General features: G+C 34.7%; 1 protein-coding gene across 1 annotated transcript; it reads right to left on the bottom strand.

The window, feature by feature from the left end:
• Positions 1 to 262: 262 nt before the first annotated feature.
• On the bottom strand, positions 263 to 26,400 carry LOC143232387 (agmatinase, mitochondrial-like). The gene is made up of 7 exons (XM_076467747.1): positions 26,063 to 26,400; positions 21,711 to 21,836; positions 20,455 to 20,639; positions 8,076 to 8,282; positions 6,583 to 6,727; positions 2,860 to 2,954; positions 263 to 468 (listed from the first exon to the last, which is right to left on the bottom strand). The coding sequence occupies exons 1-7, from the start codon at positions 26,319 to 26,321 to the stop codon at positions 367 to 369; spliced, it is 1,119 nt and encodes a 372-aa protein (XP_076323862.1). The 5' UTR covers positions 26,322 to 26,400; the 3' UTR covers positions 263 to 366.
• Between the last annotated feature and the right edge of the window lie 987 nt (positions 26,401 to 27,387).

Raw genomic sequence — 27,387 nt, forward strand, 5'->3', positions numbered from 1 at the left:
AGAACACTGAAAAAGAACCCTTCCTCTCCCCTTCGGTGGCTCCGGGTTTCGATATTTGCGTGTGAAGAGCACAGATAGCCCATTGTGTTTGTTTTTAACAAACTAGAAACTAATTGCAAATCTGATGTTCTGAAATACTATAATATGTATATTTATTACGTAGACAACGAAGTTTGATTTATTTTGACTCATAATTATTCTCAACCCTTATCACCCCCCCACACACACACACACACACACACACACAAGTGAAACAACTTCCTTGAAGCTTCTCTGAACGTTTATTGAAAATTTAAAAAGTAATCGTGAACAAATAATCTCTCTAAAACTGTTTTTTTGGCAGGGGCACGCGTGTTTGCGTAACTATTACTTAATGTAAGTAACACCAGGAAGAACACACAAAAGTTCAAACAAAATGTTCGCTGCTGTCAGAGCAGTATTTCCTGTCGTATCATACGGTGGTGACACCTGAAAGTAAGAGAAACTGAATCATCAAAACAGTCTATCGAAAAAATCCACAACTGTTTTATTTTGTTTTTCAATATATATCTATTATATTGTGTCAAAGTAAATGTGCTAAAGTTTTAAATATAAATTAATCATAAATATTTTAACAATTATTTCAACAATATAAAGAATTTTGTTTAAATAATTATCTTGATGTGAAGAACGTACTTCATGTTCCAATGTTTCTTAAAATAACTGATAGACAGATGCGAACGGTTTTCAGTGTCCTTTTTCCCTTTGTTTCTTAACTACGTTTTGCAACGAAAAATTCTGAAGAATACCTTTTCTCGAACTGAAAAATGTATTCGCGTATTTCATTTTTACAAATATATCCAGATACGAACACACATACACTTAATCTGGGTATGCTCCAGTGTAGTGATAAAAACAGTTAACTATATTTCTCCATTGTTCTTTATTCCTCGCGCTAACTTTCCTAATTCAAGTTTTTAATTTCATGATAATTTTTAATGTCGTCGAGTAAATTCTCGTTGCTCTTTCTTTTACCCTTCACGTCAGAATCTACTGATCTGTTTTCACATCTATGTACATAAAGTAGTTCATTTCACGGTTCCCACGTATGTCCAGTAATTGGTTTGTTTTGTTGGAATTTCGCACAAAGCTACTCGAGGGCTATCTGTGCTAGCCGTCCCTAATTTAGCAGTGTAAGGCTAGAGGGAAGGCACCTAGTCATTACCACCCACCGCCAACTCTTGGGCTATTCTTTTACCAACGAATAGTGGGATTGACCGTAACATTATAACGCCCCCACGGCTGGGAGGGCGAGCATGTTTGGCGCGAACTCGCGACCCTTGGATTACGAGTCGCACGCCTTACGCGCTAGGCCATGTCCAGTAATTGTCGTTTTTAGTTTGTTTCTTTTAAACATATGGGACTCAGTACGTGGGTTTTCGCTGGGGTAATTGGACCACGCTTTGTTCTGATACATCAGCTGTCTTTTTACTTGTCAGGCAACGAGAAAGAATTCGATTTGCAATGACTGTTTCTAGACTTCTCACTGTGTCTTTTGTCTACTTCTAACTGATGAAAAATGTATCTCAAACGCGGTAAAAACGCATCAATACCAAAGTGATACATACTTGTTGCCCCAGTGGCGGCGCCAAGGGGGGACTTGTGGTGGCTTGAGCTCCCCCCAATATTGTTACCTATATATATTCATAAAATATGGAAAACACAATGGTCGTTGCTGATTAACAATTAACATAAAAGAAACATAGATCTGTAGAACTCAACGTCTTCATTAAGACGGAAGTATGTGTCATGCGTCCCATAGCAACGTCCTGAATGCAGTGAAACTCATGCGCTGTATTGCCGCTCCCTGTGTAATGCTATTCTATCTTGAGCTTTGACGAAGATTAGACAACCACGTTGATTTCAAGTTACAACAGATCACCAAAGGTTTCACAGGTATTTACCCATTAATTTCATTTATCTTTTATTGAAAAGTAAAACATAGCATGCATATATAAGTGTATTGTGTATTAGCCATCCAAAATTTGTTGCCAATCACCGCAACAGGCACATTGTTTTGAAGTAATACAGACTATAAACACAACATGATGAAAGATTGTTAGCCTGATAGTGACCTTACTTTTCCTCAGAGTGTATTAACTTCACATGATATAATTCGTTTCTGCTATGTAAACTACGTCTTTATGTTATATTTCCTTTGATTTGTAGCTTTATTCTTAATGGTATATTAAATGTTCAATCTAAACTATTCTTTATTTTCTTTATTATTATGTATTACCTTAGGTGGAATTTAGGTGAGCTTCCTCTTTTACATATACGCATATTTTCATAAACAGATTATTTCTAATTTGTAATAATGAATTATTAATCAGAGTATGAATTTCCAATGAAAACTGCATTGAAAACGCAGTTCAAAATAGCACACCTTTCTGAAATGTACTTTGGTACTTACATTATTATAATTTACCATCTATACTTCATATTGATGGCATTTTGGGAAGCCCTCCCCCCCAACGAAAATATCCTGGCGCCGCCACTGTGTTGCCCCACGTTTATACAGCGGTAAGTCTTCGGATTTACAACGCTAAAACAGGGGTTTGATTCCCCCCGGTGGGCTCAACAGATAGCTCGATGTGACTTTGCTATAAGAAAAAAACGCAAACACATACTTGTTGACAACACTTGTTTTCGTAAATTGTAACTTGCAATATGTTGTTAATGACACTAGCTGATGTCTTAACTCTAATCATTGAATAACTTAAACTAACAAATTATACTCTAATATTAATCTCTTGGTCATTTACATATAAAGTATTGTAACTTTAATTCTTAAAAATATGTATTCCAAGATAACCTTACCTCTACCAAATCTCCTCCAATGATATTTAACCCTAAACAACCACGAATTATTTCAAGTAGTTGTGATGGTGTTAGTCCAGCAATTTCCGGAGTACCTACAGTTTTAAACAATAAAAAAACTAAAAATACTTTTTTATAATGAATTAATTTCATATTTTAAATTACAGCTATAAACAATTGTATACAGTGAGCAGCGAGTGAGAGTGTGGATAATTATGGGTTATTTCAAAACATTGAGTTTAATTATAAAACTTGAGTAGAATTTGTTAAAGTAAAAATATTAACAAAATTATAGCTGTATTGTAAGTTTTTAATGGTGACCGACTAACAAACTTTGCCAAATGCTATTCCTATTAGTTTAGCAGTGAAAATAAAACAACAAAAAAAGAAACTTCACTGTAGTTTACAGTTTGAGAAATTGCGCGGGTAAAATCACGCACAACAGTTGCTAATGGATGCCACCTGGCAATAAAAATTAAAGTTATCTGCCGTATTTCTCCCTCTGTTTTATTTTTCCTTCCCTTCAAAGCGCCAAACTTGTGATACAATAAAACAACTGAAACACAGATGGGGATTCCCAAGGGAGGTGCACAGCTTTGTGTGAGGTCGCTAAGTTCGAGGAGAAAGCAGCGCGAGAGAGTGAAAACAGCATGTGGAAGTTTGTTTTTGTATTTCGCACAAAGCTACTCGAGGGCTATCTGCGCTAGCCGTCTCTAATTTAGCAGTGCAAGACTAGAGGTAAGGCAGCTAGTCATCACAACCCACCGCCAACTCTTGGGCTACTCTTTTACCAACGAATAGTGGGATTGACCGCACACTATAATGCCCACCCCCGGCTGAAAGTGCGAGCATGTTTGGCGCGACGGGGATGCGAACCCGCGAACCCCAGATTACGAGTCACACGCTTGGCCATGCTGGGCCACATGTGGAAGAGTGAGGCAAACGGTCGAAGTAGAAGCGACTACTGCTACAGCACCTAGACGACGTTGAGATTTATTTTTAGGAGAAAGCTGGGTTGAAATAATGTGTTTTCTCGGAACAAACGTTGGACTGAAAAATCGTGACTTTCCGGAAAATCCTCAGAACGAGTCGTTTTGTGGTAAACGAATATGAGCAGTGCACCTGAGTCCAAAAATAATGGCATGATTATGTAATAATATTTTGAGCTTTAAGTCCAAAGTTAGGCCACGTTAATACATTACGATCGATTTCAAGCGTATTGTAATGTTCTTTGATCACCAATAAATAAGATTAACATGAATTATTTATTGTCAAAGCGAAGTAATGGTGTTTTAGTATAGTTTGTTTTTACAGGAAATGTACGATAATTACAAAGATAACATTTCTGGCCTGTTGGATAATCGTATTTTTATAACGATCTGTTTATTCACGATTGTCGTGAATCTACTACTAAACACAGTTTATCAACGGACACGATCTACTAAATATGCCAGGAGTTCAGGTTTCCAAGTTTCAATAATGTTAGGATCATGTTTTACCTAATATGCAACAGTCAGAAGTCAAATCAGCAAGGTTAAAATATTTGCGAAGAAAAATAATTCAACCCCTACTTTTTAGCATGCTAATCATCGAGTGCAGCTCGTGAAGATCATATTTATACAACTAAAACCTTCAAAACTTACAATGGGAAATTTATATTGCACAAGTGTATCATGTGATTCGTGGTTTTTGTCTTCTATGATAATTTTTCAAGGCGACTTCTAAAAAGTAGGTTACGCTCTTAATTACACGAGAGTTGTCGAGGTATACTATATATGGAAGTGTTTTCGTAAAACATCGATTAACTAATGTTTATTTATAGACATTTTTATTTCAAGAAAATATTAGCATTTATATACAATATCAGGAACTGCAGTTTCATTGAACACGTCTACGTTATGAACAGTATACAAGAACCTCGTCATGTGCACAATATAAAATAAAGAAAACTACAAGTATATATCTTTTTTTAATTCGCGGCTTTTCTTGCTCATATATGACAGTCAAGAATCTTTATTTCTGAAAATAAATGTGTAACTCATTATGTCATAAAAATCAAACACAAGTCTTATTTCCAGTGTTTATTTATCGTTTTCTTTGCTTATTGGGATATATACAAGTAAATTTCACAATTTAAATCAATTATTTGAAAAATGTAATTAGACGAGTGAATTAAGGCTATTTGGTGTCAAGGCAATGTAAGTTTTGGTCCTTTGAAAAAAGCTTAAATTTAAATTTCACTTTTAACCAAATATTTCCTAGAATAATAATTGTAGCATCCTACCTATAATAATTGGCCCAGCATAGCCAGGTGGTTAAGGCACTCGACTCCTCATCTGAGGGTCGCGGGCTCGCATCCCCGTCGCGCCAAACATGCTCGCCCTTTCAGCCGTGGGGGCGTTATAATGTGACGGTCAATCCCACTATTCGTTGGTAAAAGAGTAGCGTAAGAGTTGGCTGTGGGTGGTGATGACTAGCTGCCATCCCTCTAGTCTTACACTGCTAAATTAGGGACGACTAGCGCAGATAGCCCTAGACTAGCTTTGCGCGAAATTATAAACAAAACAATACAGAAAATGAATTATTATCATTGTTGGCCTAACTGTATGTAATATTTTGTGAAATAAAATTGTTTTTTGTTTGTTTTTTAGAATCGCACAAATTGTGTTATTTGGTACATTTATCAATATCTTGCACTTACCAGTACTAAGCACAACCCTAATTAGCATTTAGTATGATAATAAGTGACATCTTAAAACAAGGATGTTATTCAAACCTATATTTCTCAGCGTTCACTCTTGGTCGAACCAGTGAATTTCCTTTGAAACACTCCTGTATCCGTTTCAGACTGTTAAATCACAAATATATTATTGTTGTCATGAGTACAAATAAAAATGAAAAAGGTGTTGAGTGTATTGAACTATTCCTCCATTTCTTTGACGGAATAGCAGCCGATTGAAAAGTGTTTGGAAGAAGTTATATATTTGTTCCAAGTAAGAAAGAAAGAAACACATCGAAAAAGTGTGTTTCTCATCAGAGACATCACAATTTAACGAAATCTGAGAACTAGAAGAGGTAGCTCTGATTTTCACATCCAAATTATAAACAGGAAAAAACACAAACTTTTTCCAACATTTTAAGATTTATTATGTACATCTGAAAATTGTTTACCATAAAAATGCCAACTTTCATTAAATAATGAAAAATATTTTAGCTAAGACCAATGGAACTTTTTAGTGACCTCCTATTTGTTTCATTTTTGTTAAAATATTCTCGTAACTAATGTAACTGTTTTTCTTTAAATTGTTACTAGTCCTAAAGTGCATTCCTGAAAACTATATGTCAAATAATTTATATATAAAATGTAACAACAAAACAAGAGGTTGGAACAAAACCAATAACAAAAAAGCTCAATATAGGGTGAAAAATAGATCAGAAACAGTTTGATTTTTATCTTAGTAAGTTCGATGCTTCTTACTATTTCACCAGTAAGTTTATGCTTAAACTAAACACACGTATGTGCGAAGTTGGCGTAATTGCAAAAAGGAACAGCAAAACTTCCGACTGTGGTAATAAAACATTATTCTCTACGTGTATAAAATGGCCATTTCGAACCTTTATTCTGATGTAATACTCTATGCATCTAAATGTGTATTTATTAGAAGCCAAAATGAGAGTATTGAGAGCAAGCTACCATTTTGATGCAAATCACGAAATACTTGCCTGTACCAGGGGCGTAGGCAGGATCAAGGGCATCAATGTCGATGCTAACGTAAACTGGTACGTCACCCATTTGCTTATGAATCTCCCTCATCGCTGGTACTAGAGACTTGTTCCAACAGTCATCAGCTCTCACAACCTTGAATCCCTAGTAAAGGCTCTGTATGATCAGCTAGTGACATTAAGCGTTTAACATTGAAGGTCTTTTAATATTGATTAAAAATATACTGTTTTGCTGCAGTTTAAGGGATTGTCTCAGTGTTAAAACATTTGTATAAACAGGAGAGTAGCCAATGTATTGTCGTGTATCGTGTTATAGTGGGAGAAAGTATTTAATATGTTATTAAAAATCCATTTTTATAGTGAAGAACTAGAAACAGATAACATTTGAGGTAGTCAGTCGATGTTCCCTTAAAAATAAAATGTTCAAACTATGGTAAGCTATATCCCTCAGTAACATTTTATACTTTAATAGTTATTTAATGAAATAAAATAAGTTTTAAGTTATTTCAGAACACAAAATATTAGGCAGCGAAGGAACAAAATATATAGTTTTCGTCAGGTGAATAAAATATCAAAATCCTAAGTCACGTGTGAACATTTACAAGTTATTACAAATTTTGGTGGCTGACCACGTCGTTACAGGCCATGTCGTCACGTTCGATCATACTAAATCTGAAGGTTGTGCTTCTTAACAATACTCCAGCAGCTAGGGAACGTTTTAAACTCTATTGTGTGTGAACTCGGCAGATAGCTTAATGTGGCTTTGCTACAAGAAAACACACACAATAGTGTGTGTGTGATTTGACTAGAATTTGCAGCTTCGGAATGACAGTTAGCCCCGTCCTTATCTGTATGGTAGTTTTTATTTATAATCTATTCAAACCTTTAAAAAATACATAGGCCCAGACTATTCAAAGAATAAATCTCAATTTTTAGTTTTTCTCACTATGTAATGAGATAAAACAGACACTAAGGCTTTTCATGCCTGTACTTTAAAAAAGACGTGCCTAAAGATTATTACCTGAAAAATGCATAAATCTTGTTTTTATTATTTTTATGTCGATTTAAAAGTCTTGTTTTTAAACACAAGCAGTAAGTCATGTTCCCCAGGAAAACAGTTGTTATAAACAGCATATTCAACGTAACCGAAGGAGGCACCAGAGGCTATATGCCTGCATTTTTGACCTGGTAACGAAGTGCCCCTTTGAGTGGGAAATTTAGACTTGAATAGACTTATCATGCATGCTCGCTCTTTCAGTTTTGTTTGTTTCTTTACTTCAAGTTTAGCACAAAGCAACACAAAATAAAATGCTCCCCCTTCAATTAAAATATCTTTTACCGTATACTTTTTAAAATAAGTAAAAACCGAAAATTAAAAAAAACATTATTATGTAACTGATATTAAATTAAAATGGTAAATATTGTTTATGTTACTCAAGTTAGAAGTAATTAGTCATAAAAAGATACAGATATAACAAGAAATATAAGCACACCTGATCCACAGAGTACTGATATTTAAACTCGGACTCGCTATACAAAGACCCTCTTAGCCCAATTTGGGCTACTCGTTTACAGTCCAAAAGTCCTTCCTTAACAGCATTCCTGAATGGTGTTCCATGGTAAATTTTACATCCTAAAGCTTCATCATTGGTGTCTGCATGAGCATCTACGTGGATCAAACCCAGAGGCCCATGTTTCTCCTGGATAAATAAAACAATTTTTTAACCAAAGAGAAAAATAACAAAAACCACGAAATTGCCCATTTTAAGCAAAAGTTTTAAAGTTGTAATTTACATATTAGCTGCAATCATAATGATTACATTAACTTAACCCTCGAAAGTCTCACATACTTGACGTTAGGTTTTATAAATTCTAGTACTTTCAAAGGAAGACCATAAAGGAAAGGTCAATCAGGCATACAAAAAGTTAGTTGAGAAAGTTTAATATACACTTGAGAAAAATACCGTCTTTAGCCGGTAGAGTAAATTAATCAATACATTTTCAGCTGTGAAGTGGTAAAAGTAAGTGTATGCAGTTAACGTCATTAAAGTTAGGCTTATCAGTTCCATAGTTTTCATGTTCATAAAAACGTTAAGGAAAAAATAAACTAATTTTTATTCTCTAAATGACTAGTCCTAGAATTATATGCACCAGATAATTCAAATCCAATCATCCTCCTGAACGAAAGAACGATGTTAAAACGTACTTACGTTTGTTTTTACAACATGTTATTTCGTTTGATTTTTAAAATATTAAATTCTACACTTTATTTATCGAATTTAAATACAGATTTCTTATATAAAAATACGGTCACAATATCTTTGTAAAATATTTTAAATGTATCTATTAAACAAGGATATGATTGCTTCTGAATCCGATGATTCATGAATCATCACCCGCTCCTGCGGTTTGGGACTGTGCACGTACTATAAGACTGGTGCTCAAATACGATTAATCGATCGACTAAAAATAGTCTAATTTTTGGAGTGTGCTGTTGACTAATTATTTTTTCTCTAGTATATCAATTCAGAATTAGGGACATACGTGTACTGATAACCTTTTATTAGATATGAGCGAAATCCTGACACAAATACACAAAAGTTGTTCATTGTCGTTGACTTTGTGTGTGTTTGATACAAAGATACACAGTGGGCAGGCCCGGCATGGCCAGGTGTGATAAGGCATTCGGCTCGTAATCCAAGAGTCGCGGTTTCGAATCCCAGTCGCACCAAACATGCTTGCCCTTTCAGTCGTGAGGAGGTTATAATGTTATAGTCAATCCCACTATTCGTTGGTAAAAGAGTAGCCCAAGAGTTGACGGTGGGTGGTGATGAGTAGCTGCCTTCCCTCTAGTCTTACACTGCTAAATTAGAGACGGCTAGCGCAGATAGCCCTCGTGTAGCTTTGCGCGAAATTCCAAAACAAACAAACAAATACAGAGTAGGTATATTTTATTCTAATTGGTTTTAATTTTAATACTGAGTAGCATCACTTCCAAGAAAATCCCCCTTCTATAAGTCTAGGTACGTGCAGAACAGAAAAATCAGGGAATATTTTCTTAGAAGTGATGCTACTCAGTGTTAAAATTAAAACCAATTAGAATAAAATATACCTACACAGCATTCACTGCGTAAGCAAGTTTCTAAAACATGTGTAAAGGTCTAATATCATAGAACTGTTAATAACAAAACACGATTGAATCATAATTTCATGTAATAATACTGAAATCAGTGGGATGCAAACTGTTCTTGCTTTAGGTTTCCATTTATACCAGCAAGCCCGTATTAACTAAGGTAGTTTGAGTCCCCTTGAATTGGGTACAAGCAAATTTGAAGTTAATTATAATTAAAGCACACAGAGAAACATAGAAGCATTTGAGCTACATAAGGTTAGATTAGGTGATACAAATAACATAATCTCTGTCGCACCAAACATGCTCGCTCTCCGAGCTGTGGGGGCGTTATATGTTACGGTCAATCCCACTATTCGTTGGTAAAAGAGTAGCCCAAGAGTTGGCGATGGGTGGTGATGACTAGCTGCCTTCCCTCTAGTCTTACACTGCTAAATTAGGGACGGCTAGCGCAGATAACACTCATGTAGCTTTGCGCGAAATTCAAAAACAACAACAAATGATATAATGATAATAATAATAATGATTTTGTTTTCTACAAGTTTCACTCGCTTGGAGTAACAACTCAGGGGTAGCACAAGCTTCATGTAATTTGCTTCGTATAACATTTTCTTCATATTATCCTTTTGTACCTGCTATTAAGTTTAAGTATCGTAGTAAACTGCCTACACTTAGCATTATATAGCTGTGTGTAATTTAGCTGAAGAGCTTGCTTAGTTTTAAGATAGAGTGTGAGGAGACGAAAAACAACGGGTGAATTTCAACGTTCATTTTTGACTTGTCATGGCCAGGTGGGTAGAGCTATGAAATCATAATCTGCAGGTATCGAACAGCCATCAACAGATAATATGTAGCAAATCTTTGAGGTATTGGATAGCCACAGATGGATAATGTGTAACAAGTGTTTCGGGTATCGGACAATGACACACAGCTAATATGTTAAGAATGCTTTGGGTATCGGATAACTAGAGACAGATAATGTGTAACAACTGTTTTGGGTATCGAATAACCATAGACGAATGATGTGTAACAAGTGTTTGACACTGTCAAATTCTCAAATTCATGCCTTGTATGGTATAATAAAAACTGCTGTTATTCGAAACTAAAATGTTACATAGTTTGATGATGGATGGAAATATCTTTATTGTTTTCTTAGAAGTCAAACTAACAAAATTATATATTAAGATGTTTTTATTGTACATCAATACGTTAATTCCCTGTTACAGTTACTTTTATATAAACTCCACTAACACTGTAAGAATCACGTGTGTAAGAATACTTTATTGGAGCCAAATAATTGTGCCATCTCTTCATAGAGGTACACTTCAGTTTTCTTAATATCAAAAGATAAAAGTAGTTTAAGCTGGTAAATAAAAGTTAATTTAAATATTTCATACGTATTTCATTTCTCTGTCACTATTACTTTTTTTCTGACAGATGCATAGAGTTTATTCTTTAATCTTGGAAATATATATAAATGTTTTTCTTTCTATTTCACATAAAATTACTCTAGGGCTATCTATCTGCCCTTGTCGTCCATATATAATACTCAAATCACACACTATAAGAAAGGTAAATAATCAACATCATCCACCTACAACTTTTAGACTACGTTTTGCCAATGAATAGTGAGATTGACTTTACAATATAACTGCCCTATGGCTGAAAAAAAAGTTTTGATCTCGTGAGCTGGAGATTGCTAGTTGATAATCCTAACCATAACACGAAAATGGAAAGGTTTATGTTTTAGTATTTGTGCAAAATTACTCACTAGTTAACTGTGCGAACCATTTAGTATAAAAATACATAATGGTTCGTGTAGTTATTAATATTGGTTCCAAAGTTATTATTTAGTTCTAAACTTGTGAAAGTAACCATTAAAGTAACCATTAACCAAATGATATTAGAAATCATTTGATTAGGCCAGAAGAATGTCAGAGGCTTTTATTCTGGCAGAGCGAGTGAAATCCATTGACAAATGTCGAAAGAGGAGTAACCAGTCACATGGTGGCACCACTGGGTTCTGCATTGATTTTAGGTGAATGACAGAACATACGCTGATACCATTTCACTCTTGCAAAAATAAGAATGTTTGGACGCAGTGAAATGGGCACATTTAGTACCTTGGATTTGACATCCATGTATTTTCAAGTTGAACTGGAAAATTGAAATTAGACTCAAGAGTGCTTTTAGCACTCTTGGTGGCTTGTATGAATTTTGTGTTATTTCATTCAGTTTTTTTTAATGCACCCAGTAACTTTGTAAAGTTAATGAATTCACACGTAACTACTTACAATAGTAGAAATTCCTGATCTGTGGTAATGGTGTTCTAGTGTTTAGTCACCTGGTAAAGCCTACAATTGATAACCTGAAATATTATTCCATTGGATGCAAAAAAATGCAGACTTTAAGCTGAAACTTCGGAAATGCACAGGAAAGTGGCATTTTTTGTCATATTGTAGGTAAAGAAGGAATTTCCATGGATTCTATTTCAAGCTGTGTTAAAATGAGAAGTCCACAGTATCCTTTGATTTATCTTGTATTGCCGGTATTTGTGGCCAACTTCTATAAAATTACATTGCTTTTATCTGGCCTTACTGCTGTTGAAACACATTTCAGGTTGAGTCAGGAATGCAATCAAGTATTCCAGTCTCTGAAATGCGCTTTACCCAATACCCATCTGTTTGAAAATCTACAAAAAGATTATGAACACCTGCTGAATACCAATGCCAGTGATTATGGAATCAGTACAGTGTTGTTGCAGGTGCAAGACGAAGTAGAATTAGTGATCAACAGTACATGTACTGTAAAAAGTTCACTTATTGAGTGGATGATGCATCGTTGAAACGGATTAAGAAACTTAAAAGCTATGAAAGGACGGTACCACACTGAATTACATTACAGGTATATGATTTAATCATACATAATCATTCAGACTTGCAACATGGAATCATATCTCACCAAACGGCAAGATTCGGTTTGCTCTTTGATGTTCAGATTTTGGACCCTGTGTTGAAGTTAAGATAATTTCTGCTATAATGACAGACTGTACTGTAGCAGAATTCATTACTATATGGAAGCCACAGTTAATGTTTTAGGAGTTCTATGAAGAACAACTGAAGGATTCAGATCCAGTACGAACATTCCTTACTGTAAAGTAAGGTGAAACGTGTGATGTGCATTGAGGGACATAACATGGATGCACGTAACCTATAGCACTTGTATAATCAGTTATGAGTACAAGAAGGCTTGCTGTACCATTGCTAATTGCTAAGAGGTGGTTCTCGGGCTATGTTGCAGCTAGCTGTCTCTAGACTTCTGAGGCACAACACATGACTCTCTTGATTTTGGATAACCAAAAACTGAAGAAACCCAAGGTGTTACACAAACTTATGCTAACGTTCAGCAATAGTTATTTGGACTATTACATTCAGTATTGGTCTATTGGTTTGTTTTGAATTTTGCAAAAAGCTACGTGAGTGCTATCTGCATTATCCATTGCTAATTTATTAGTAATAAACTATAGGGAAAGCAGCTAGTCAACACCACCCACTGCCATCTCTTGGGCTACTGTTTTACAAATAAATGGTAGGATTTACCATCACATTATAATGCTCACATGGCTGAAAAGACAAGCATAATTGGTGGCAAGGATTCGAATTCACAACCCACAGATTGCAACGCGAATACCTCAACCAACTGGCTATGCTAGACACATTTGGTATAAACACTGTATAATGTGTGTCATTTGGAGGAAATAATCGACTTAAACAGGGTTTATTCCAACAAAAAATTATTGATTCTCCTTTACAAAGAATAGTCCTGGATATTGCTAGACTATATCCAGAGATGAATAACAGTCGTTCGTGGTTATCAATTATTTCCCCAAGTGAGTATAGTCTTATACATTGGTCAATACTTCTGCATAATCTACGGCTGATGTGCTGGCAGATCACTTGCTAGCTTGGTTTGGAGCACCTAACAAAATCCACTCAGATTAGGAAGCAAACATTTACAAAGAGTTGGGTGTAGTGAAGACAAGAAGTTCACCTTAACATCCTCATGATAAGTAGCAATTGTGATACAAAATGTCAAGTACATGCTCTGCTTGTTAACCCAGACCACAAAAATGGGATAACACTTGTTATGCATCATGATGGCATATTTTGAAACATAACGAAGGTCACCAGATTGTTCACTAAATATACTAATTTTCAGACATATTTTGTTCTTTGTATGATTCTCCACCAAAAGTAAACATTTCATACAATACATAAGAATGTTGGAGTGGTTGAGATCCGCATTAGTTGATGCTCATAATTTGCTTGTCAACAGTTGGAAAAGACTGCCACACATCTCATGATAGCGAGAGAAAAGGTATATCAAAGTGAAGTGTTCTTCTAATTATGTTACATATTTTTGCTAAAAGATTTATTTTAAATTTTGCAAAATTTCTGTGTTATATAGTGTGTTGTAAGTCTGTATTATTTTTAAAGTAAAATTATTTCTATTACACCTTGTATAAGTAGTAGTTAAAACCAGGTTGTAATTTACAACGAGTTTACCTTAACAATATATTCTTGTTTATTTTCGTATTTCAGTTAGTTAGATTTGTATTTGAAATGACGATTCTTAAAAGTGTTAATTTTTGTTAGAATTAGATTAGCAAAATCAATATTCAGGGGTTTTATATGTTTTTTTCTACTTATTGTATCGTTAGTTTGTCCAGGTTAAAACAAACAGCGTATTTCTGAAATTTTGTTTGCTTTAGTTTTCTTTCATTTTTTTGTTTAGTTTTACTCTATATACTTGCATGTTACATCTATGTTTATTTGTTTTGTGTTATTTCAACGTTAAACAATATTTAATTTATGTAAGTACTGAAGGATTACGGCGTTCGTGTGGTATGTTTTACGCACAAGGAAATGCTAATACGCTTCTTGTTCATGTCGTTAGTTGAATGCTATTTAGTTTTAAGATTAAAGTTAATTATCAGCTTGGTCAAGCCTAAATTACGGAAGACAGGAAAGTGTGATATATACCACAGGCTCTATTCTTTTATGTAGTAGTATTATTTAGTTATGAATATGTGCAGGTTAACACAAAACATATGACTTGCTGTTACGTAAGACATCACTCTCTTGACCTGGGAAAATGACAAAGGCCTACTGGCCCACTAGGTGAGAGTTTTTTGATAAATATTAGGAGATAGTGACAAATCACCTTGTGACACCACCAGAACAAAGGAACTAAGATTTAATTGAAGCTAACAACTAGGTTTCAAAACATTTCTGGGCTGATTCTCAAAATGTGCATTTCTCCAGGATTTTGTCCCAAGAGAAGGAAGCTTGAAGTGGTATACAGTGAAAACAATAACTGGGGAATGTAACAAATGCACACATTGTATTCTTGTCATTTTGTGTTTCTTAAACATTGTACCCAGTGTATTTGTTATGGCTAGACTTAAAATCAGCAAGCGCTAATTCAACATTGTTAGGCGACAACGACATATTGTCGAACTTTCTGTTAAGAAGACTTATTGAGTGAAGCTCTATAGTATAATCAGTTTTTCCTGAAAATACCACAGCTGTCTCTAATTTTGAACTGATAGATAAAGGAAAGAAAGTTAGTCAACATCACCAAATACCAATGGATGACTACTGTCTGGTTGAATAAAGGATTTCACCAAATACCAATGCTTGGGTGACTACTGTCTGATTGAATAGAGGAATTTGATTGTCACTTCAGTTCATCCATGATCCAAAGTGTAGAGCTTGAACATGTAGCATCGAAATACAAACTATGGATTCTTGGATTCAGAGTCACAAGATCACCATTAGAACACCCTCAAATGATCATAAAAAGTCACTCATACCAGTTGTAACAGTGGATAATTTGTGAATGAATGTATGAATGTGAAATATTTGTGAATATTTAAGGAGTTATTACATGTTAAATGCTTCAGGAATTAATGAAATTATGTAAGCCCAGCTTGACAAGAATATGAGTTATAAGAAACGATAATGTGGAATGCAGAAAATGCAGAGCAAGGACAGTTACATAACAATGCTTGTTTGATAAAGAGGGAGAGAGAACAGTACGTTCCAGATTAACAGTTACAAAAGTGATGCTACCACAGTTATAAGAACACGTAGGTGAAGGGCAAGGCATGAGCTTGTCTTTAATAAACTGACATCATCGTAGCAGAGTAAAAGTTACAGAAAAAGTTTATGACAGAGGATGGAGTCAGAAATTTGAAGCAGGATTGATGTCAAGAGAAGATAGGAGTGGTACAAGTGAACAGGCTGCCAGTTTACGGACTCTAACTGCAACCAGTCAAAAAGAGTTTTGGTTTCGGTTCTGGGAAAACCCAGGAGTTTGTACAAATTGTCCAATAAAGTGTCAGATCTACTTGCAGGTAGATGCAGATACTATCTGCAGGGGTATCTGTTCTACTGAGTGCCTCTCTAGTTATATTGTTTTAGGAAGGAGCACAAATATCTAATACATTTATATCATGAAATGCTTCCTTTGAACCTAGTGATAAGTCTATGGTCTTATAAAGATAAATATAGGGTTTTTGATACCCCTGATGAGCAAAGCAAAAATAACTCACTACATATCTTTGTATTTTACAACAAAATTACAAAATCGCCACTCAATCTGACAACATCAGTTCTATTTTTTGTTTTGTTTTGTTTAAAATCATATTTGGAATTAATTCTACTGAATGATTATTATAATTCATCGTATCTTCATTGTTTGCATTATGACAAAGCCCCAAAATATGTAAAATGGTTTTGGAGTCAGCTGGAAGATAATGTACTTATTCACCAAGAAGTTCATAAATAAATTGTATTTGCAAAAATACATAAAGTACAAAATTAGGCTTAATGTTGTCTTCTTCACCAGTTTCGCTTGAGGAACGTTACAAACAGTAATGTCATGCTATAAATATCAAAAATATAGTGCCAGCATTATTATTGGTTCTCTTTTTCCAATTCTGGTGAACATCTAGCCATAAAAATAAAACAGTTAATACTATTTATCACTGAAGGACATGTGCCAATGTGGCTGCCATTGCTATGTGTTGAAGTCTGAACTAGCAGACTAAGTAAAACGGCTAAGTGTGAAAGTCAACCATCTAAGCCAAGACCCAAACAAATGAAGGGAACACAGTGCTATGTCATTAACTGTTACATATATCATAACACAGTCAAAGGTGGAGAGTATTACATTCCACAAGTAAGTAAAGCCATGGACATGCTGGTGAAAGTAAACTGACACGGATGTTTACAGCTAGTTCCAATACATATGGGAGTATTTTTGGAAGGCATTACACCTATACAAGTTGGCATGGTAGTTTGATGGCATTTTATTTGAAATGTCGACAAATATTAAGTGTGTGTGTGTGTGTGTTTTCTTTTAGCAAAGCCACAAAGGCTATCTGCTCAGCCCACCGAGGGGAATCGAACCCCTGATTTTAGCGTTGTAACAAATATTAAGTACTCGCATAAATTGAAGTTATCATCCAAGACATTCTAATGTCACCTGCTGGCCAGTCAGGCTATATAGAGATGCCACCAATTCACACACTGTCTACAAATACAAATTATATGTACTTCCATGTTTGATCTTATCATTAAGCGTCACGGTAAAAGCTTATTAAATATACCCCATCACTTAATGGATGAGAGAGAAAAAATTTGTGTTAATTTGTATAATGACAAGTCTAGTTTTATCAGTGACGTTATGGCTTATCCAGAAAACAGTTCAAACATAGGTCTAATACTTTAATAGACTCATTCTCAGAATTACACTTGTTGTAAGTGCCATTATAATACAAAATCTGTATGCAGTGCAGGTAGCCCAAGTATATTGTGTTGTATGAACAACAACAAAACACATTAATGTAACTGTGGCATATGTATGTGTCTAGTCACCTAGTTCTATTACATGGTAACTGTGATATGTATGTGTGTGTACTTACCTAGTTTTATTACATTTAATTGTAATGTATGTGTGAAATATCAGTTAAGTGTATTAGGTGTATAAATGTTTTATACATTGCTAATCGTGTATTTGCATGTTCAAATGAAAACAAAGTACTGCAGAAACAATTCTTACATGAAACAGCAGACTGTGACAACATATAATTATGAATGACTGAAAATTGTTGAATATGTTGCAGATAAAAATATTTATCCAGTATTCTTGAAACTAGCCCACTGTAATGGGTATTTCTCTACTTAATAATGCTTGTAAGATTTGTGAAATTGCTCTGTGGCAAGGCAAGGGAAGTCAGCTAATCATTATCACCAACCATCAACTCCTGAGATACTCTTTTACCAACGAATAGTTGGACTGACCGTCACATTGTAACGCCCCTACCGCTGAAAGAGCGAGCATGTTTAGTGTGACGAGGATTCGAACCCGCGGAAGGAGAGGTAACATGACCATTCAGTCATAACTTAGTAGAAACAAATAGGAGCCTTTAAAAAAGTAAAATGGCTAAATTTACTGTATTTAGATCTAGTACAGCATATGTAATGTATCATTGATGAAATATGTGAATGATTTGTGTCACTTATTGTACACTTCGTGTTTTGTGTGTATATACGTTTTTCAAGCATTTGTATCAACTTTTGCTACAAATTCTTAAATAAATCCGAATGAATTTTATTACAATATAAATTTAAAACGTTGAATGTTTGGAGGTGCATACATAAATAACGTTCTTCTCCATACCCTCTTCCCCCGGAAAGGGCATAACGCGCCAACAACTTGAGATACATAGTTTTGTGGCACATAAATTTTTATTTTAAGATTTACCTCTGGGCTAAAATCGAAGACCTATCTTATATGACACGTAAGATATTTATGTTTTGTGAACAACTTTTTTGCACCAATTTCTAAGTTGAAATCAGATTTGCATCATCTTAGCTTAACAAATTCATTAAAATTAAATAAAATTATCAAACGTCTAGTTTAGATGGAAAATGGCCATAAATTATGAGATGATATCACCTTGTTGTTGTCTATTCGTCTGGTGGGCTTTGAAAGCTCAACATAGCAATGGTGGCCTTTTGCGCATGACAAAATCACGTGACTTCCAATTTAATGTTATTTTTCCATCTAGTAGTGATAATCGTTAACTGTAAAGTGTACTTAAAAGTACTAATTTTGTTTTCGATAACAATATATCAGATTTTTATCCTAATTATTCCCTTTTAGCTAATTGTGCTTTTTACCCTAAATACCGATTTTTTTTTTAATTTTATTATTATTAAGGACAAAACTACACAATAAATCATCTGTGTTGTGCCTACTATAAGTTACGAAGTCGTATTTTTAGCATTATATACCTTCCGACTTGCCGCTTAGTACCTGGGAAAAACCTTTTAACAAATAAGAAATTGTATTATCAAAAGTTTATTATTAAAAAAGCGAAGTAATAATGAAAATTCGCATTTTTTGTGTCTAGTACTCAAAAATCAAGCTTTATTGTATTAGGTTCTCTAGAAATAAATGTCGAAATTCTCACTATGACATTTAGAAGCGGAATATTGAGTAACTTATCGTTGATTAGGTTAATCCAATGTTTGTTGCCTATAAGGTGTTTTAATTGTCTACTGTTTCAACTCTACTCAGAGTAAGTTTTGTAACCTCCAAGGTAGCATAGACAAGAAGAACTTTCGTCTGGTTTTCCTCTACAACTTCAAACTTGGACGAAAAGCTACCGAAACTACACGGAACATCAACCAGGCATTCGGCCGTGAATCTATTACTGAACTTACAGTTCAGCGTTCGTTTCAAAAGTTTCGACATGGAGATGAAAGTCTTGAAGACCACGAAGGTCGTGAAATAAAGCCATCCTTAGATGAAAACATGTTAAAAGAAGCAGTTGAGACAGACCTTCTCACAAGACTACGTGAGCTTGCAGAAAAGCTAGGCACAAGCAAACCAAGCATTGCTGACCACCTGAGTACGATTGAAAAGACGAAAAAGTTGGATAAGTGGATTCCGCATGAGCTGACTGAAGATCAACAAAATCGGCGTTATGAGACCTGTCAAGGATGACGCTCCAAAATTTAACGAATTGGGAATCGAAATTCTGCGTCATCCACCTTATTCCTCAGGCCTTTCCCCTACAGATTTTCACTTTTTCAAGCACTTTGACAACCTTTTGAACAATAAACGCATTCAAAACCAGGCAGCTGCAGAACAAGTTTTCATGGAGTTCACTGACCATAGAAACTTTGATTTCTACAGCAGGGGCATAAACAGCATCGTTACACGTTGGCAAAAGTGTGTTGAAGCAAATAGTGCTTACTTTGATTAAAGCATGTTTCACAACACTTGTTTATACTTTTCCAAATTTTGCAGTTCAAAAAACGACATTTATTTCTAAACAACCTAATATTTCTTTAAAAAGAACTTCTTAACCCTACAACTACCAGGTAGACCTTGTATTTCCTCTTACAACCTTAATCCAATAGAACCAGTGCTTAATCGAATACAGTAACATACACAAAATAATAATGTGAATTTAGCAGATTTATAAACATGTGTATTATTTTATTGCTGATGAAATTTATCTACCTATTTTACTTATCTAAACTGGATCTTTGAACTCAGTTAGTAGTTTCAGTTTTGATGTCAAAACTAGAAAGATACAATGAGTTCATTTTTACTGATACATAACATATTCCATGATACTCTTTCTTAGATGCGTTATTTACCTTCATTGCTTGCAAAATAGGATAAGTAATTGTATGGTCGCCACCCATTGTCAAAGGAATGCAATTGTGAAATAAAATATTTTGAATTCCAGTCTTGATGTCCTTCATTGTTTGATGTATGTCATACATGGCTATTCGAAGATCTCCAATGTCTGCCACCTGTAGTGATTTGAACGGCATGGCACCTGGCGGATCCAATACAAATTTTAATTCACAATTTTTTAAAATACCTTGCTTCTGATGAGGCGATTTTTTATTACACTTCTACAATCATGAGATTAAAAGTAACTCCAAGTGTATTATTACTGATGTATGACTTCTAATCATAAAATCAATGTGCCAAGCTTGAATATAATTACAACGATAAATACAAAATAACCAAGTTAATGTTAAGACTTCAATCGTATGTTTTAAATTATTACAGGAATGCATTTTTTAAAAGTCATTTTCTCCTTGTGGTCTATTGCGTACAACGATTATACAGAAACTGACAAGAATTCACATATCGATTTGTTTGTTTGAAGTTAAGCACAAAGCTGCGCAATGGGCTGTCTGTGCTTTGCCCACCAAAGGTGTTGAATCCCGGTTTCTAACGTTGTAAGGTCGTAAACATATCGCTGCACCACCAGAGGGCCACGTATTGATAAGCAATGCTTTTGTGAAATCTCAATTTGTACTGGTCTTCTTTTTATTTCAACCGACTTGATTTCATAAAAATAATTTATTTTTAAAAATAAAACACTTCAGTGATAGACATTGAAATATCGTTCGATTTTTATTATGTAATTTCAATAAAATTGAGTAAGTTATATAACTAACAATAATATTTTTTGTGACAATCAGTTTGTAACAAAATGTAATGGTGACGTTATCCCGATTTTTAGCATTATAAGATATTGAAAGTGAGAAATTAGATTTTATGTATAATACTTTATTATTTTAAAAAACCGATTTTTTGTTAATTAAATTAAATTACACAAGTATTAGAAAAAATGTATCACTAAGTAAGAAAGCCACAAAGGGCTAGCTACTGAACCTGAGGAAGAAAACCAAACAAAATACGGATAGAAGTGGATGTGTCACTTGATCTGGCTAATGATCACATAGCAGACTAAGCTGTCCCAACTTTATATGGAGAATAAAACCCCTACATTACTGGCTTTTAGAAAATACAATAAAAATCCTGCTAAGAAAGTTCACAACTAAATCTATTTTATTTACTGATGACTCTCTACGAAATAAAATATTATACTCACCTGTACTTCCATTAATAGAGCGTAACAGTACAGATTCCGTGCGTATCTGTCTTGGTCCAAATCTAGCCCCAGATCTGTTGGAGGTACCATTATCAAACGGAATTCCAGTAAAACAGACGTCTAGTCCTAGATACAGAAATGACAGTGTCATACATAATGAACTCCTAAGTCAGTCGATTCTTATATTTCTCTAGACAATACAGCTCACGCTGATAAACAGCTAAAAATACCTTTTTCAATGTACTTTGATTAATTTAGTAAGTTATGAATGAAATGAACACTAGCTTTAAAACTCTTACCTCAAAACGAACATCTTCACAGAAATATTATAAGAAGTGTGTACTTTCCCAGTTATTGAAAGTATATACAAATTAGCTGTCCATCAGTTTTGATGGAATGAGACATGATCTGGTTTCTGTAAATTTAATTGAACTAAAGATTTGGAAGGAGATCTTGAACAGATGTGGGAAGCATTTAGTAAAAAAATTATATTCATACAGAACATATGTATTCCCTACAGAAGAAAGGGCAACGGAGTGAACAAGTCAATATGGTTTATTAAAGGTTTAAGAGATCATCTTAGGAATAAACATAATAAATTTAAGAAATTTGAACTTACTGGAAAGAATAAGGACTTGGACGACTATAGGAAATCAAGGGAGCTGATTTGAAAGTAAGTTAGAAGGGCAAAACTGTACATGAAAGGGGGTCGGCTTAGAGAATTAAATCAAACAATAACGAATTATTTAAGTATACGATGGGTAAGCAGATTGTTAGGATGGAGATTAGGCCTCTTAAAAATAGTAGTGAGGAGCTGATTTCGGAAGATTATTAAAATTAAAATGTATGATCTTTTCAGTTTTTACAAAGGACCATATAAGTACTATACCTCAACCATAACATTTAATATATGGGGAACACATTGAGGTAAAAGATATCATATTAAGTTCTGAATTGTAAGAGAAAAGTTGGTAACCTAAAAACTGATAAATTCCCTAGACCAGGCAAATTTATCCCAGAGTTTTAAAGGAACTTAAAGACATAGGCCACAAGATGTAGCAGATGATGTTTAACTATCCAAAATGATGCGTGTAGATTTTCATAATTCAAATTATTGTTACAACATATAATGGAATACATTAAATACCGTGGTTGAGGAAAAAAATCTTAGTGTTATGATCGAAATATCATTTAAGCCATCTAAACACTCTATCATAGCTAGCAACAAGGCTAATAGGATTTTGGATAGCATCTGTAGAAGTACTGAATATAAAGCAAGATATATCATTGTTTTCACTGTATAGATCATTTGTAAGACCTCATTCATAGCACTTTCCACAGTTTTTGGGCTCCTTCCCCAATAAGAACATGCATTGTTACTGAAGGTTCAGAGAAGAGCTACTAAGATAATACCTGGAATGGTGGGATTGTCCCATGAGGAAGGACTAAAATCTGAACTTGGATTCTCTGTAGAGAAGGATCAGAGAGAATTTGATCGCAGTGTTTAAGATTATTAAGGGTATTAGTAATGTAGATCCGTCAAACTAATTTGTGTTTAGCAATGAAAACAATAGGGAAGTGTGTCATAAATTCAGATTTATAATTTTTCCGTAATTTATTGTAAATACAGTCTGTACTATTGTCCGGCAACCCAATTACAATCTTGACGGTAGTCACAGTTCTCCTTGCATTTTGCATGGTTGCCACAAACTGTATCCTAGTTTTAGTTACATACAACAAAATTAAAATAAGCTATATCTCAGTAGTTTATGTTGATTAATGCACAAAAACGCTACAGACAGTTTGTTTGTTTGAAATTAAGCAAAAAGCTACGTAATGGGTTATTTGTGCTCTGCCCACCACGAGTAACAAAAGCCTGTTTCTAACATTGGAAGTCCGCAGATATATCACTGTGCTCTTGGGGGGGGGGAATACTACAAACAGCAAGAATTATTTACTCTAATACATTAATGTGCACTTTACACTTTAAACTGAAAACTAAAAGCATAAAATACGTTTATATACTACTATAAATAGCTCCATTATATCTCCATCTCGAGGTTCAAGCCTTATTGATTTTCTGTCTAAGCTATAACTTGATTTTTGTTTATTATTGTATACAAGCATATTAGAATACTGATAGTGAAGGTTTCTGACAGAAATAGATATTGTCTAAGCTGTTCAGTTTTCTTTCAGGCAAATATGAAGGTTACTGTTTCATATCGAGAAGGTTATTAGAAACATGAACTTTACATTATACATACTGTACAAGATTCTGAGAGGTGAACTATATTTCATAATGACTGTTGTCTACATAACACGGTTATTAAGTACCGACAATCCATTGCACATGAGCTCAGTATGGAGTTCAGGATAGCAACCTAATTGATTACTCGTGACTAAGGAAGGCAAGGAAAAGACATTATGTTCCCAACTTAAGGTTGTAAGCATTTGTTTTGTTCTATAGTTGATCACCTACATCACCATTGGATTTAGGTAAGGCGCGGTGTTTTAAAAACGTCAAATGTCTCTGCGATAGTTGTAGTATACTCTAAACTTCTATTCAACTAGCGCTAATTAATACTACGAAAAACTTCATGCACAATTTTACCGGTTCTTTGTTTTTTTTTATATTTTATATTCGTTTAAGTCATACTGGACTTATAAAATTGATTCTGTTGTGGTAGGTCCAGCATGGCCAAGTGGTTAGGACATTCGACTCGTAATCTCAGGATAGCGGGTTTGAATCCCCGTTACATCAAACATGCTCTTTCTTTTAGCCGTGGGGGCATTTTAAAGTGCGATTAATCTCACTGGTAAAACAGTATCCCAAGAGTTGGCGGTAGGTGGCGACGACTATCTGCCATCCCTCTAGTCTTACACTGCTAAATTAGGGACGGCTAGTGCAGATGGGCTCTGGAGATGAACCCCTTCTTGCCCCTACCTGAATACACCACTGCCCTAATCATACTGTGTTAGGGCTCGGGAGATGTCTACAAACCCATGTCGGTATCTTTGACGACCTGAGTGAGAATGGCCATGTCCTATATCCAAGAGGCCACTTTTTATAAGATTTATCTACAAAGTAGGTATCTAGAGGTTTTAAGTAAAGGTGTTAACAAAGCTGGCGATTTGTATTAGGATTGAAATTTAAGTGTAATAGGTAGTGTGAAACTGTGAAGTGAATAAAATCTTGTAAATTCATTTACATATGCCGCAAGAATAAATAAAGAATTATGTTTCTCATTTTCCAGACTGGCATGTTCCCCCTTGACTCTCATCCTCTGTGAACACCCATGAAAGAATGTGTGTATTTATGTGTTTTCTTACAGCAAAGCCACATCAGGCTATCTGCTGAGTCCCGTGAGGGGAATCGAACCCCTGATTTTAGCGTTGTAAATCCGTAGGCTTACCTCTGTACCAGTGGGGTATCCCTTAAAAGAAAGGTAGCTTAGCTGCACGATTTATCATGGTACGATAATAAGCACTGTGGGCAAAGGTTAGAAACTGGTAAAGGTTGCAGTACCTACGTCAAGAAAACTGGCCCGGCATGGCCAGATGGATTAAGGCTTTCGACTCGTAATCTGAGGGTCGCGGGTTCGAATCCTCGTCACACCAAACATGCTCGCCCTTTCAGGCGTGAGGGCGTTATATGTGACGGTCAATCCCATTATTCGTTGGTAAAAGAGTAGTCCAAGAGTTGGCGGTGGCTAGTGATGACTAGCTGCCTTCCCTCTAGCCTTACACTGCTAAATTAGGGACGGCTAGCGCAGATAGCACTCGAGCAACCTTGTGCGAAATTCAAAAACAAAAAACAAACAAGAATACTATCTTATATTCAAGTACTGGTAGTACTAAACGTTGTTTGTTAACTGTGTTAAAGCGACACAATGGGCATTTTTGCTCTGCCCACTAAATAGGTATCGAAAACCTATTTTTAGCATTACAAGACCTCAGATTTACCGCTGGGCAACAGAGACATATTTTGATGTGTTTATAAAATATATAAACTTGTACACATAATCAACGGTTAAGAGTTAAATTATGAAACATGTACAAAAATCTTATTTCACGAGCCTCACTATTACTATTACTTTACACACTAAAAACCGGGTTTTTATACCCGTGGTGGGCAGAGCACAGATAGTCCATTGTGTAGCTTTGTGCTTATTTCTAAACGTACAAATACTACTACTGGTATCTTTTAGCAGATACTTTTTCGCTTGGTTTTCTCCACACGCTCCGAAGTTTGTATTTTTAAATATCATTCGCTGAGATAGACGTAACAAGAAAAAATAAATTATTTAAATATCCAATTACATTCTCAAATTTGAAACTTTAATAACACTTACCATCAGCTGAATTTTGTACGGGTAAACGCATAAAGGACGCTATTCCAGCAGGCCGGGCAAGATCGCTCGACGCCGAAAGAGGCTGGTTGAGAGATTTTCTACAACGAGAGTTATAACTGCAACTAATACATCGCTTAAATGAAGTCATGATGTTAGAATGTGTCTGATTTACAGTTTTTGACAAAATTGACACGAAATTATTGTGTTTGAAGTTACATACGTGTCGTAAAGATAATTTAAAATTTAAAAAGGCAACCATTTTTAATATTTTTGCGTAAGCTGCGCCACCTAACAACCCAAAGTAATTAAGAAGTGTTTTTCGCTTCTGCCGCAAAAAATGATGGCAACCAAAGCGAAGGTCTCGTACGATTTTTATCCGACTAGTGACGTAATGGATTTTTTCACTTATTAATTATGTTTAAACCAAGTTAAAATTAGGTGTCTAATAAAAAAAATTTAAAAAATATTAAAACCAGGAGATAATCACTTTCTTCCATGATAATTATGTATGTGTTTATGTTTGTTTTTAACATTATCTAGCACATTTAAGATTTCATAATTCTACTTTTTGTTCTCTCTGATATACGTCTTACTTGACATTACGAGTGGATGAACAAAGATGAAACTAGATATACAAAATATTTTAAAGGTAACCTAAATTGTTTTGGATTACATTAATTCAGTATTCTGATTTTACTGTGCTTTACAATCATTTGTAAATTAAGTCTTATATTGACTAACACAAAGGGAAATAGACTTTGGTTCTTTATTTCAAATTCACCACTAAAAAAAGAAGGTTTAACTTTCAAAATTACTTTAGATATAATTCGTTTTAATTTTGCATTATAAATCTTTCATTTTATGTGTATTTTCAATATATCATTGATTACACATTTCACTGGATCTTGCTTAGTGATCAACATGCTCGAACCATAAATCCGAGAATTCATTGTTCACAACTCTTTGTGACCGTGGGAGTGCTATAACAGTAACAGTCAAATCACACTATTTGGTTAGACAATTATGTGCAAAGAGCACCTTCTGTAGTTTTGCGCAAAAATTCTTCAGTTCTTATTATAAATAATATGTTACACATATCGACGTCTTGTTCTATTCATCAATTAATATGAAAGCAATATAAAATGTTCAAACACATAAACATTTATACAAATTCTAATATCTATCGTATTCTGCTTGTGTTTTGCTTGTGAGGTTTAATTTTACTTAAGCCATAATCAGTTATGATAGCTATTAATCGTGTGTTTTTGAGGCCCGGCATGGCCCGGTGGTTAAGGCTCTCAACTCGTAATCTGAGGGTTCCGGGT

The sequence above is a fragment of the Tachypleus tridentatus genome, chromosome 11 (assembly GCF_004210375.1).
Source record: "Tachypleus tridentatus isolate NWPU-2018 chromosome 11, ASM421037v1, whole genome shotgun sequence".
In the NCBI taxonomy this organism is placed as follows: Eukaryota; Metazoa; Arthropoda; class Merostomata; order Xiphosura; family Limulidae; genus Tachypleus; species Tachypleus tridentatus.